Here is a 13,040-nt window from a genome sequence, read left to right as displayed (position 1 = left end):
TAGGAAATGATAGATAAAAAGAAAGATACGACAAGCATTTTTAGCAGAGATAACGAAATTGCTTAACTGTATTTTTACAGTGACCCTCCAGTCCAGCAGGGGGCAGTAAAGCACCAATCAACAGTGTCGCGAGGCAGCGCTCAGGGGTCAAAGTTGAACTTAGTGAAAACATGGTTGAACACGGGGATATCCGCGTGGTTCACCGAGGTGGCAGTAAAATTAACTTCAGGGAGCCTGTCATAACCAATGATTCAAGGTGAGTGTGTGTTTCCAGTCCGATAATGTTTAATATTTGGTGGAAAAGATTCCCGAGGCTCTACGAGTTTTTATTAGCCAGAGAGCTGAAGCCGGTGCTAGCGGTTAGCATTAGCAACATAAGCTGCTAGCTAACTGTTGATATGGCTGCTGCTGTTAACAAAGTATCACGAGCTTGTCTCACAGACACTCTGGACATTTTCTGTAATGTTAACTTAAAGTGTCACATTACAGTCTTTTTGGTCCATAAACTGTGAGTTGTTGTGTAAAAGCTGTGGTTTGTGTTGCTGCAGGTTCCTGCTGTGCGTCTCAGGAGAGTGTGTGAAGGTGTTCAGCACCTCCACAGAGGAGTGTGTCCACGACCTGCGGGGACACACCGACCTGGTGACCGGTGTGCTGCTCAAACCCTCCAACCACCTGCAGGTACACTCAATCAATCATCTACTCTTCATACGCTTAGGCATATGTTCAGATTTAATGATTGACTGCACTGGTCTGCACTTGGAGTTATGCCATTTAGTTGCTTCATACATTACTTGACTGAAATAGGATATATGTAGGTAGTTATTGTTTGTATTATGATTGTGTTTTTACATTTCACTTCTTCTCCTGTGATGATGCATTCCTGTTTTTGTTGCAGGTCTACTCTTGCTCAGCAGATGGCACTGTCAGACTTTGGGACTTCACAGATGGCATCCTTATTAAGGTACAGCTTGATTCTTGTCTAATTTATTGTTCCGGTCTTTGCTGTCAGCGTGGCTCATCCTGATCTGCCCCCCCAAACTCTCTGTGTCCACTTCATCTCTGTTTGCACATTAGTGTTGGGTGTTCTCCACTTTAAGAGCAGCCCCCAACCAATTAGTGAGGAATGGAAGTGGACAATAAAAGTAACCGGCAGGGCATGGCCCGATTATTGAAGGAAACATCTTGCGTGTTTCATCTTGCTTCTTTGTAAGCAATATTTTAATCATGCACACTATCAAGGATTAAAGTGAACTTTGATTGGAATCCATTAAGCTACCATCTTTTCCTTTTTTATAGCACATTGTTGATGGTGTTTTGGGCACTATGAACCTACAGTACCTACATAATATAGATCAGATCCCCTCAGACAAAGCTTGAAAAACGACGCCCACTCACCCTCCTTATTTTACTTGCTTAGTTTCGCTCAATTCCTTAAAGTTGTTGGATCATGATTACATTATTTGAACCCATAATCACTTAACAATTGTGCTTAATATTTCTGTTTGGCATAACTTCAGACTACACCATGTCTGTCTTAAAACATTTCTGACTTAAGGAAAGGGGGAAAAACAGTAAAATTCCCCCAAACTACTTTATCTCTTTAACCAAATTACACAAATTTAGGCTATGTGATCTTCTTTTGATAACTAATGTAATATTTTTCACTTTAATTCAATGAGCCTCCCCAGTTTGGAGACCCGCCTCACACTTTGAAAACTTCAGAAATTAGGTTAATTCAACAGCAGAGTGAGCAGGGTGTTTATGTTGGGAGAGTGGCAAGCAGATGTCACAGTTTCCCTGTATATGTATACCCTCCTGCTTCGTGTGGAGAGCTCCACATTGCTGTGAGTTTGACTTCATGCACAGCGACACAGTCGTGAAGGACTAGTGGTTTGAGAGAGTAGCCATGTGTTAAAGCTGTGTGATCTCTTCCAGACTTACACCATTGGATACCCGGTTTACTCCATCTACGCATCGGCAAACCATGAAGGAGTCATCTTTATTGTTACTCACACACTAAGTGACAAAAGATCTGGTAGGTTTGATGTCTTTTCTAATGGAGGTCATTGATCTTTTTCACAGCAGACATTTTTACTTGTCAAAGCAGGAAAAGCCCAGGTTTATTTAACATTAATGATGGCTGCATCCCACTTAGAGGAGGTCCTGGTTTTATGCATGCAGGCTCACTGGGATAGCTGACTGCGACACTTAATGGAACAGAGCCATTGTTAAATGTTATCAATTTCACATGTGCTTCTCCAACTAAGACATGTCAAAATGTCTGCTGTGAAAAAGGTCAATTAGGCACCCTGTGTGTGACTTCAGTCTAAAGCCAAAACCTTAGATTAGTGCCATACACTTACTCATTCAGCTACATGAGACCAAAAGAGGAGAGTGCTCCATAATAATTAGTGCTTTACTAAATTGTCTGAAGCTTCAAAGCTTTATTCTAAATGTAAACATTCATATTTTATATCGCAACGCAGCTTCTTTTTTTTTGTTGAATTAGATTCCCTGTATTAATGGGTCCGTCTAGCAGCAATCTAACAGCACCATAAATTAAATTTATATAAACACAATAACACAAATCTATTTAATCTTATCTTTTTTTAGGGGATGACGATAAAATGGTGACAGACATTCAACACTTAATTAAAAACCTCAAAAGAAGCTTTGTGTACTGCCCTAATGATGCTGAAATGATACCAAACAGCAGAACCAGGCTAGCTGCAATGCTAGCTGTTTTTATAAAGCAGCACACCACTTCTTACAGCACCCTATTATTCAAATGTAAAGCAGTAGTTTTGTTGATTTTAGTGGCAGTAAATAAACATTTCTGAATGAACTCTCACCTGAATGTGCCACACTGAGGCTTCTGTGTGTAGAATAGTTGTGTGTTTGGAGCAGAAGTTATTTTGTCTGTAGATAAATTGTGCAGTCTATTAATTCCAGTGTCAGCAGGTCAGACCAGGTTATGCATTTATTTTTATTTTATCTTTATTTTATCAGGCAGTCAATGGGAGTCTTTTACAGTGTCTGTTCTTGATGCTTCCACTAGGAGTCGCTAGTTACAGAAAATGTCAAATCATTCTCATGGGGGTTTAACATGTTTGAAGTAGAATTTGGGTAAGAGTTCACTGGGTAGGAATGTGTAGCAGGCTGATGTGTGTGTGTGTGTGTGCGTGTGCGTGCAGAGCTGTTCCAGCTGGTTGCAGTGCATCTTCCTCAGAGTGGAGATCAGCTGGTGGAGGCTGGAGAACTTTCTGCAGTGCTCAACGACGTCAGCTCCAACCCATCGTCCATCGTATTCGGCAAAGGGGTACATACACCACCACTACTGTCACCAACACACCATCTGGAACAGTTGCATTCCCAAAAGTGATATTCACCACTTGCTGACTGTTGACTTTATTTGACTTTTTTTGCTGTGGAAAAATGAAATTATGTAGCAGATGATATTTTTTGGCAATAAAAGCTCGCTGTAGATTTAAGTTTCATAGTGTGTTGACTACAATGTTCTTCAGATAATACAATTATTACCTTTTTTTGAGTACAGTTCCCTGTTGTATGCTAGATGATGGAAAACAAGCTTCAAATTGACACCAGTATTTACTAAAGAACAGGTTTCACATACAGATCCTTGGTCAGCCTTCCTGCATGTGTGTGTGTGTGTTAATAACCAAATGTTATCTTCCTCACAGGGGGAATATATTGCGTCAGCTAAAGGTTTGCAGCTGGAGGTCTTCTTCTTTAAGAAGCAGAAGTCATACAGGTGAGCCACGCTGTGAGATGCTTCAGTTACAACATATGGAGATTGTGGAGTATTTCATTGATGATACACATTTAGTTTCAAATTGTCAAGTAAAACCATGAACCATTCACAGTATTTGGATCGCAAATGCCCCAAAAACAATTAATTTTTCTTTCTAGACACAAAATGATGTAGAATTCAAGAGTAAAGTTGTCACATGTGATGTTCACCAAACTAATATTTGCCTACAAAGATGTTCAATAACACTGTGTGTCTGTCCTTTTGTGATTTTGTTAATAGGTTTTCCCTCAAAGAAGACAACAAAAAGGGAGGCAAGAACACCTTCACGTGCGTCGCCTGTCACCAAAAGGATGACTGCATTGCCACCGGGCATGAAGACGGCAAGATTCGCTTGTGGTGAGTGTAGTAACAACATGGCTTTGAAGCATATACACTCGCATCCAGTGTTTTGATCATTTCAATTCTTTAGTTCAAACATCTGCTGCTCACTTGTGTTGCATGATTAAGAGCTGCACCTGTGAACTCCACTGCAGTAGCACCATGGGAAACAAACTTTGTGTCGTTTTGCCACCTCTTCTACCTGTCACAATATTTCCTTTGAATTATTCCCTATTTTATTTTACCACAGCACTTTTTTAGGTGCTCTGCAGTGTGTGTGTGTTTTATAAAGTGTATGTATTCTTACATTACTGTCTCCTTTCAGGAGAAACTTCAACCACAAGAAGGAGTACACATACTCCACCCTGCACTGGCACCACAGTGCTGTCAGCTCACTGTGCTTCACCCCAGAAGGTACACGCATGTCATTACCAGTGTTTCCCCTACTATTGTCTTGGCAGGGCGCCATGCAAGCGCACGCAATATCCCCCCCGCCGCACGTTGAGCGCCCCTCCAAAGCAGTAAACCTAGGGGAAACACTGATTACCTTATTTATCATTTCAGATGAGGTTATTCATTTCAATCGAGCCGTTTTAAGATCTCGGCCCGACAACTGGAGTTTTTGTCCTGTTTCAAAAAAAAAAAATTGTGCTGAGCAAATGAGCTCAGGATTAGTTTTGCTTTTATTTTTGTAAATGTCTGCCTGACCTGTTCCCGTGTCTGTATGTATTTGGGCTTTGTTTCACCAGGCACCAACCTGCTGAGTGGAGGCTTGGAGTCTGTGCTCGTCCAGTGGCGATACAACCAAGAGAGCCAGCGAGACTTCCTTCCCCGCTTGGGTTCAGCCATCACACACATTGCTGTCTCACCTGATGGAGCACTGTTCTGTACCTCACACAGTGACAACAGTAAGGAGCTATATCTTTTACGCTAGGTTTTTCGTTGAGTTGAGAGGCAACACTAACTGTAGCAAAGACTGCAGCTGTAAAATGTGCAGAAAGACTTGTTCTAGAGATTTCAGTATGAAATGAAGGCTGTGGTAACTGGTTTCTGTCTCTTCTTGTTTTTTAGAGATTACGATCATCCAGAGTTGTGTTAAAGTGTCTGCTGTCATTCAGGGCCTGGTCAAAGGTGAGTACAGACTGTGTGTCTATCATAAACATGTAACAACTAGGTTTGAATCTGCCAGGTCACTTTGTGCGTGTAAAAGAGAGACTTGATTTGAACTTCTTTCTTGTCTTTTTCCTGGTGCAGGAGAAAGTGTCAGGACAGACTTGATGGTGGACCCACGCAGCAAATCCCTGGTGCTGAACGGGAAACCAGGCCACCTGCAGTTTTACTCCCTCCAAAGAGACAAACTGCTGTACAATGTAAGCACTCTGCTTTATAAACTGAGCCAAAGATAGCATACATAGGCCAGACCAGGTTAGTTTGTTGGATGTGTGCTATTTCTGCACCTGAAATATGGTTAAGAGTACTATGAGAAGTTTAGGGCAATGCTAGTGAAGACAACAACTCCTACATACTGATCCATGATCCCACACTACCTCAGACGCCACCAAACTCCATCATTGTTATTGATTTGATTGGCAGAAAATTACATATTGTGCATTTAATTACCAATTTCTGAGGTTTGTCATCTTCTGTTTCCCACAGCTGGACATAGTGCAGCAGGAGTACATTCATGAGTCGGGCTTGGAGCAGTTTGAGGTGGTCAAGGCGGCCTTTGATGCCTCTGGCAACTGGCTGGCAACAGTGGAAGAAAGAAAACAGAAAGTCGCTGAGCTGGAGTTTAACTTGAAACTGTGGGCATTTGATGAACAAACACAGAGGTACAGACGTCCAAACTATACAGTATATGATGTTTCTATATTCTTGTGTAGCAATATACAAGTAATTATTATTATAAAAACAAACTTCAAGGTTTTGTCCTGTCTAGTAGGTGATTTCTATTAGTACACGAGCAACGAGTACGAATAATTTCTTCTTTTCTTACCACAACCCTGTAACATGCTTACTGTATCACCTGCAGTTTTGTGCTGAACACGACCATCTCGGCCCCCCACGAGGCCCGGATTACAGCCATGTGCTTTTGCCAAGCCACCGACAGCCCGACCACCATGCTGGTCTCCACCAGCAAGGACGGACACTTCAAAGCCTGGCAGCTGACCGCACCAGCCCACACGGAGGGTAAGCAGTCCAGTTTCTGACCCAAAGGCAGAGTTCGGCTGATCTGTTAAACTGTGCTAATATTTACCTTCTCTATTGATGTAGACTTTGACCTGAGTCTTGGTGTGTATCTCCAGGAACTATGTGTTCTTTATGAGTTAATGCTCAATTAAGAGCACGCATAGCTCTGTGTTATATGTCCTTAACCACAGGCTTTGCAATTGCAATTTTATTGGCTGATATTTTTAAAAGTCTGACCTGCAGATTCTGATTATCTGTGTTGCTAAAAACTAATTGTCAGCATATACAAAAACTGTTTAAAGATAAAATATTATTCTATACTGTGTGTGTAGGCCTATTATAGAGAGTCGGCTATTTATTATCCATATAAAAATATGTATTTATTTATACAAAACTATGAATCGGTTTCTATTGTAAATGTATTATATTATGTTCATTTCACTCCTGCAGGCAGGGGCTTCCTCCTGCCTGCTCAAAAGCTACTGACGAGGAGAAGGAGAGACCTCGCTCTGTTGGCAGAGCCGGTCACTGCGATTACTCTGAGCAGCATGCATGGGGATTAATTACAATATAATATGTTTCTTGCTTTTCCCCTGATGGTCTGAACAAAAACCTTTTCAGGAATAAGGTCAAGAGGGTCTGAAAAGTTGCAAAATATAGCAAGAAAGTGTGTGTGTGGTGACAATAGTAGGTTACTGTGCATCTCTACAACATACAGACTGTAACTGTATAAATTAATTTCTTTTAAATAAACTTTATTCCTCCTATCAATCACTTTTCTATGATCTCAATGAAAAACATCAGAAGGTCAATGTATAGGTCCACCTTTTAAACAAATAGTAAGGAACTTTGAAACGGACAAACATTACCTTTAATCTTATGTAACTACTCGGCCAAATGACCTCGTGGAAGTTGAAAATGTGTAACATTCTCCCTAAAACATCGAAATTCCATATAATGATGTCCATTCTACCATCGGTGGCATGCAGGCGATGCTTTAATCCAAAGTGCACAACCATGATTTTCTTTGTGGTTTGAGCCAAATTAGGCTGCATATTTCTCACTAATCCAACACCCTTGGTGTCTGTCTCCCTCTCTCCTTCCTCTCGAACGTGCCAGCAGATGAAGGTCCTTCCTGGTCGTGTGATTTCGTCGGCGCCTATCACGGCCTGGTGCCCGAGTGCTGCTGTTTCTCAGCCGATGGTTCTCTGCTGGCCGTCAGCTTTCAGGAGGTGGTGACTGTGTGGAGCCCCACTTCCTGGGAGCTCCTGACAACTCTGTCTCAGCCTCCAAAAGCCATCAGGTCAGAGCATAAACATGCACTCACACACTCACACACTCACCAGAGCTGGCTGTTGAAGCTCAATACTCGTGGTGCTGAACTGATAAAGTTTGTAGCGCTGTTAAAAGTTATTGAGTGCTTGTTCAGATTCTATATATTGTATTTTATATACCTGTCCAGTTGTTTGTGTTAAGATTAAAGAGTAATGCATTCGACAAGTTTGACTTTTTTAACAGAAAGGGGAAAAGTCACATTTGTATTATGACACATTGTTTAAAGACAACCAGACAAAACGCAGACGACTGCATTAAAGCATATCTGTAAGGAAAGTCACAGCATAAATACAAAAGGACATCCTGATGCAAAGGAAAAATAAAGTTGTTTTTTTTTAAGTTATATTTTTAGGGCTTTTCATGCCTTATGATAGTGAAGTGCAGGTTGTGAAAGGGGGGGAGAGAGAAGAGGAACGACATGTGGCAAGGACTCGGGTGAGCTACCGGGACACCCAAAATAAAGTATTTATAAAACAACTTATTTGGTGTCTTAAAGGCAGAAAGGTCACTGACTTATAAGGAAGCCAGGTGGTCACAAATACGACAACATTAAATCTGTAATTTAGAGAAAAATCTTAAAAGCAGACATGACACAGAAATAACTGCTTTAGCGAAGCAGGCCAGTTGCCAAGCGTTGGGGAAGGACTGCTGCAAGAAAATGGGCTAAACTGCAGCATCCAAACTGGTTTCAAAATGACCATGCAGTACAATTGTTGTCTGCACTGTAGCTTAACTAAATTTATATTTGTCGCCTGTTATTTTGTCCATCCCCAGTAGGCACGGACACTGAATGGACCTACACATACAGTGCACACACAAAGATTCACTAAGCAACCAGCCGTTTTAGACTTTGGCCGTTTACTGTCGAGGCTCGTAAGCGTGGACGTCTTTGAACAGTTAAATGACCCTTTTACCACGATGGCAGAAGTCCAGATTGTTGTTTCTCACAGCAGACGGGGGATGTAACTGCTTGAGAAAAAGAAGTACTGCCTGTCAGGTTTCGCAACGTTGCTCGAGTCTCAGAAATGTTGACAGATGCCCCCCCCCACCCCTCGAGAAGAGGCCCTCAGGTCACTGAGGACACAAAACTACTGTTGTTGGTTTCTGTACCACTTTTCTGAAACAAGCCCAGAACACTGAGTCTGCCGTAAGCATATTTGTAAGACGAACGGACGACTTGCAATTTCTTAGAATGAATGAACCAGCTGAGAGAAACATTCAACTGTCGACACCTTTTTAAAAACCATTAAAGAAACTATGGAAGGCATCAAAGTGAACATGTCTCTTGGTAATTAGTGAGTCTGGGCATACATTTAGTTCTGCTCTCTTTTACACAAATGTAAACTTGTCTGAACTAATGATGCACAACTGTTCCACAAACTCAGGGAGGAAAACGTCAATGGTCAGCTGTTTTGACAGCTGCCTGGTAACACTTGCATAACTACCACCTATGGTTGTGTAGAGCTGGGGCAATTCCTTGACCTCCAACCTCACCAACTCTGGACTCTTTACATGCAACTTGAGAAAAGTAATGAATATGTTTGTATATAAATGTCACTTTTAAATAATGTGTAGAGGGCAGCGTTTTGAAGTCTGAAAGGCTGTTATTGATTTATCTGCCAGACATGTTGTGGGTGTTTGGTTCATGGTGGGTGTTTGGTTCATGGTGGGTGTTTGGTTCATGGTGGGTGTTGAGACCCTGCTTTGCGTGTTCCAATTTGAAGCTTCCAAAGCGGAAAAACTCCTAAAGCTAATCCTGTGAAATATGTGCGGTGTGAGGAGCTGGTTGGTCGGGGGGGGGGGGGTGTACTTGGGCTTCTTTATAGTCTTTTTTTTTTTTTTCCTTCTCCAACAGGGATCTTTGTTTTGGGCGCCTAAGCTGTTCAAAGTATCTGCTGGGAACCACCGCCAGCGACTTGCTCTGCTGCTGGAACCTTCTCACCTGCTCATGTGAGGCTGCATGATGAGTGGACATGTCAGTTGATTTTTAGTTTTGATCATGAATAATTAATATTTCTGTTGCCTCCTCCTCTCCGTCTCCCGTCCTCTCTGACAGTGGAGTGGAGCACCTCGATGGACGTCAGCCTGCTGCTGGCTGACCCCCTCACTGAGAATATGGCTGCCTTCTGCTGTCAGGCTGGAAGCACCGACTGTAAGCTTTGAATCTGGAGTTTTAATGTCAAGGAATCACCAAAGTTCTACCAATTTATTCTGTGGAAAACATGAATGCCTGTACCACATTTCATGGCAATCCATCCAATAGTTGTCGACATTTCGAGCCAAAGTGAGGGACAGATCGATGTCGCCGTGCAGCTAGTATGGCTAAAAATACTCCACTTTGTACAAAGACACAAATAACTCTTCAAAAATGCTTTTTTATCCAAGATACAGCTGCTGCATTTGTTTACAAAATAAATAAAACGTAGGTTATCCTGAAACATAACCAGGTCGGTGATTGGTTTCTTGTGGAATAAATATATTATTGTTATTATTATGTGTTTTGTACTTTGACCCTCAAATCCTTCTGTCCGTCAGGTCCTAAATGGAAGTGTAGAAATGAATGTTACCATTGTAATGAATTGCTGGTTTTCTTTTCTGTTTTGTAGTGTTTGTGTTTAAGCCCAGTGAGCCTCGGCCCGTGTTTTCCCTTAAGGCCGTGTGCTCAGGGAAGGTGACTCGCGCCATCTTCGCCCCAAGGGAGCAGATGCTGGAGTGCTGTGAGGAGAGCAGCCAGTGGCTCAACTGCTCCCAGCTCTACTTCCTCACTCAGTACATGGTAAACCAGAACTCGTTTAAAGATATTTTATTAATTGAAACAAAGATTAGAACATCAACAAGGGTTCTGCTAAACTCTTGTGTTTATCAAGAGACGATGCATCAGGATGGACACAAGCTAAATACTCAGTAACGTCATCATGTGACCTGAATGCCATGACCATTATGTCATTTTAGTTCCTGTGTGCCAAAAAGGTAAAAAGTAACATTACAGTAAAAAGGACTTGGATCCATAATTACCTTTTTGCACATTCTGTGTACTTTTATTGTGTCCATGCTGTTGGCTGATGGTGACTCTCCTCTGCAGGACCTCATGACATTCACCACAAAGGCGGAGGAAGACCGACTGATGGCGTCCAGCAAACAGGTACGACAGACCTGAGCACCAACCACTGCTCAGCATCAAAGGGTTGCAAACATATTTTGAATTGTTCATCTTTACTGTATTTTTCCACTCCTTCAAACCTTTTTTTATTTCTTTTTATTATATATCCTTACGTCTGGCGGAGATATAAAAATCGTGTGTCTGTCTGCCGCTCATCTCATGCTCATTTATGACCGTATGCTCACGGTCGTGTGCTTCAGTAGCAAAAGGCTAAAATCAAGCCTCCCCTGGTCTGCTGCAGGAATAATCTACAGAGCGTCTGCAGATTAATTCCATGCCCGATATGTTGTGATCCACTCGTTAAGCTCCATACGAGATGAATAAATCTGTGAGACTCAAGTCTTCTTTGTTTGTGAGGGGAGAGGGAGACACAGCTGGGGGAGATCTGCTGAGACCATTCCTGTTTTTCCTGACATTGTGTTTCTATCCCCCCCCCCCCTTCAAGCTTGTAATCGATGGCAGTGTTGCCATGACGCCGTTCTACCTGTTGCTGGGGAAACACCGGCAACAGGAAAATGAAGACCCACTGAGCGACCTGTCCGCTGAGAGGACCGCTCCGCTGCAGAGCTCTGCGGCTCTGAAAGAGGTCGGTAGTTCAGCTCATTCTGTGTTTGTGCATCTCACATTTGTGACATCTTTCTTTTTTTTGATGTGTCAGTTTGTTGTGCATTTAAAGCTGGTTATTTTTTTTTCTTGACAGCTCCTGCAGACCCCGGCTCACGTCTTGCCCTCCACGGCTTTCCTCTGCTCAATATTTGTACAGTCTCTGCTCATCTCCGTCACAGACGCCAGGTCAGTCGTCCACTAAAAACCTCATCCAAATATTCTTCAATAATTTGCCAATAACAACTGAGAAGCTAGTACAGTGATAACCATTATTTGTGCCTTTTTTTGGCGCCTCACTAATTTAATCACTGTGGGCCTGATGATGTCCGCGTGAGTCGACAAAACGCTGCTGTGATTCAGCAACTTAAAGCTGTGGCGAAAGCGCTGCACATGGAAAAATGTGGACTCTCTTAAAATATGCCACGTTAATGTTTTTTTTGTTTTCATGTCTTCAGGGAGGAAAATAAACAAGCAGAGGAGGAAATGGATAGCGAGAAAGAGGAAGAGGATTCAGACGAGGAATTGGAATACAGCAACCCGAGACCCGAGCAGGCGCTGGTGGGAGAGTCCGCAGCCCCCGCTCTGACTAAAGTCCAGCTCAGGGAACTGAGGAGGGTCAAGAAACTGGACCACAGCTGGCTCGCGGGCCTCCTGCACTCGTGAACACGACCCTGTACAAAGACACTTGCCCAGATACAGTGCCTGTAGAAAGTTCTCAACACATCAGTGGGGTTTTTATGTTTTATTGTTACACCATTAAATCAGAATGGATTTCTCCTGGAAACTACAAAACTGAAATATTTGATTGAATAAAGCTGCCTTCACATGATGGGAAGTGTTCCTTTTCCGGTTTTACCGCTGATCATGTAAATGCAGTTTAAGTATCAACTTCTTTGGCAGCAAGAGGCTCAGTTTGATGGGATCGTGCTTTTTTTTTTTTTTTTGTTATTTAATATTTTTGTTAAGAAATATGGTGCATGAAATGAAAACAAAACGTCAGTTTAACAATGATCACAGTTGAAAACACAAACATAATAATATAATCAAAGTACTGTGCATCTTAAAGGTGTAATCATTATATTCAAAATTCAAACCTGCAAAACGAGAGACCCCCCCCCCCAACAAAGTGAGGAGGGAACATGTGTTGACGGCAGTTTTTAAGTCTTGCCAGGAACTCTGGACTGCATTGATGCACTCTGCCTCTCCAGAATACTTGTAGTGTTGGTGCCGTTCCTGTGTCTTTGACTGTTGGACTGAATGTTTGTGGTTGTTTTTCCAGGTCACAGACAGCAGCAAGGTTTCCTCCACGTTTTCTCAGCATCTGCAAGCTTTCCCCCCATTTCTCTTCTTTTGACTCCTCATAGACTCACACTACTAAGCATGTAAGAGCGCTGTAGGACTTCCACATTCATCAGCAATTTGGAATCTTTAGTGAAACTGCCACCATTTGTGATGCTAGCTTTACAGCTTGCAAAATGGCTCCATGTTAATCGCTGAAAACATAAAGCTTTATTTACCTGCCATGCCTTAAGTCAACAAAATAGTTAAAACTGGCTGCACCAGTGTAAATGTGTGTGTCATAGTAAAGGGATCGAATAC

At 42.2% G+C, this 13,040-nt stretch overlaps 1 protein-coding gene across 1 annotated transcript; it reads left to right on the top strand.

The window, feature by feature from the left end:
* The first annotated feature begins 95 nt into the window (after window positions 1-95).
* wdr75 (WD repeat domain 75) lies at window positions 96-12,760 on the top strand. Its single transcript, XM_029459802.1, has 21 exons — window positions 96-256; window positions 549-678; window positions 896-961; window positions 1,936-2,035; window positions 3,195-3,319; window positions 3,702-3,772; window positions 4,052-4,168; window positions 4,476-4,564; window positions 4,900-5,058; window positions 5,222-5,281; window positions 5,405-5,520; window positions 5,807-5,982; window positions 6,183-6,340; window positions 7,463-7,643; window positions 9,531-9,625; window positions 9,732-9,827; window positions 10,282-10,451; window positions 10,758-10,817; window positions 11,281-11,421; window positions 11,536-11,627; window positions 11,897-12,760. Exons 1-21 carry the CDS (start codon window positions 171-173, stop codon window positions 12,102-12,104), a joined length of 2,496 nt encoding a protein of 831 aa, XP_029315662.1. The 5' UTR covers window positions 96-170; the 3' UTR covers window positions 12,105-12,760.
* Window positions 12,761-13,040: the final 280 nt, after the last annotated feature.

This window comes from Cottoperca gobio, chromosome 21 (assembly GCF_900634415.1).
Source record: "Cottoperca gobio chromosome 21, fCotGob3.1, whole genome shotgun sequence".
In the NCBI taxonomy this organism is placed as follows: Eukaryota; Metazoa; Chordata; class Actinopteri; order Perciformes; family Bovichtidae; genus Cottoperca; species Cottoperca gobio.
Note: the sequence above shows the minus strand (reverse complement) of the source record. Positions and strands in the feature narration are given on the sequence as shown.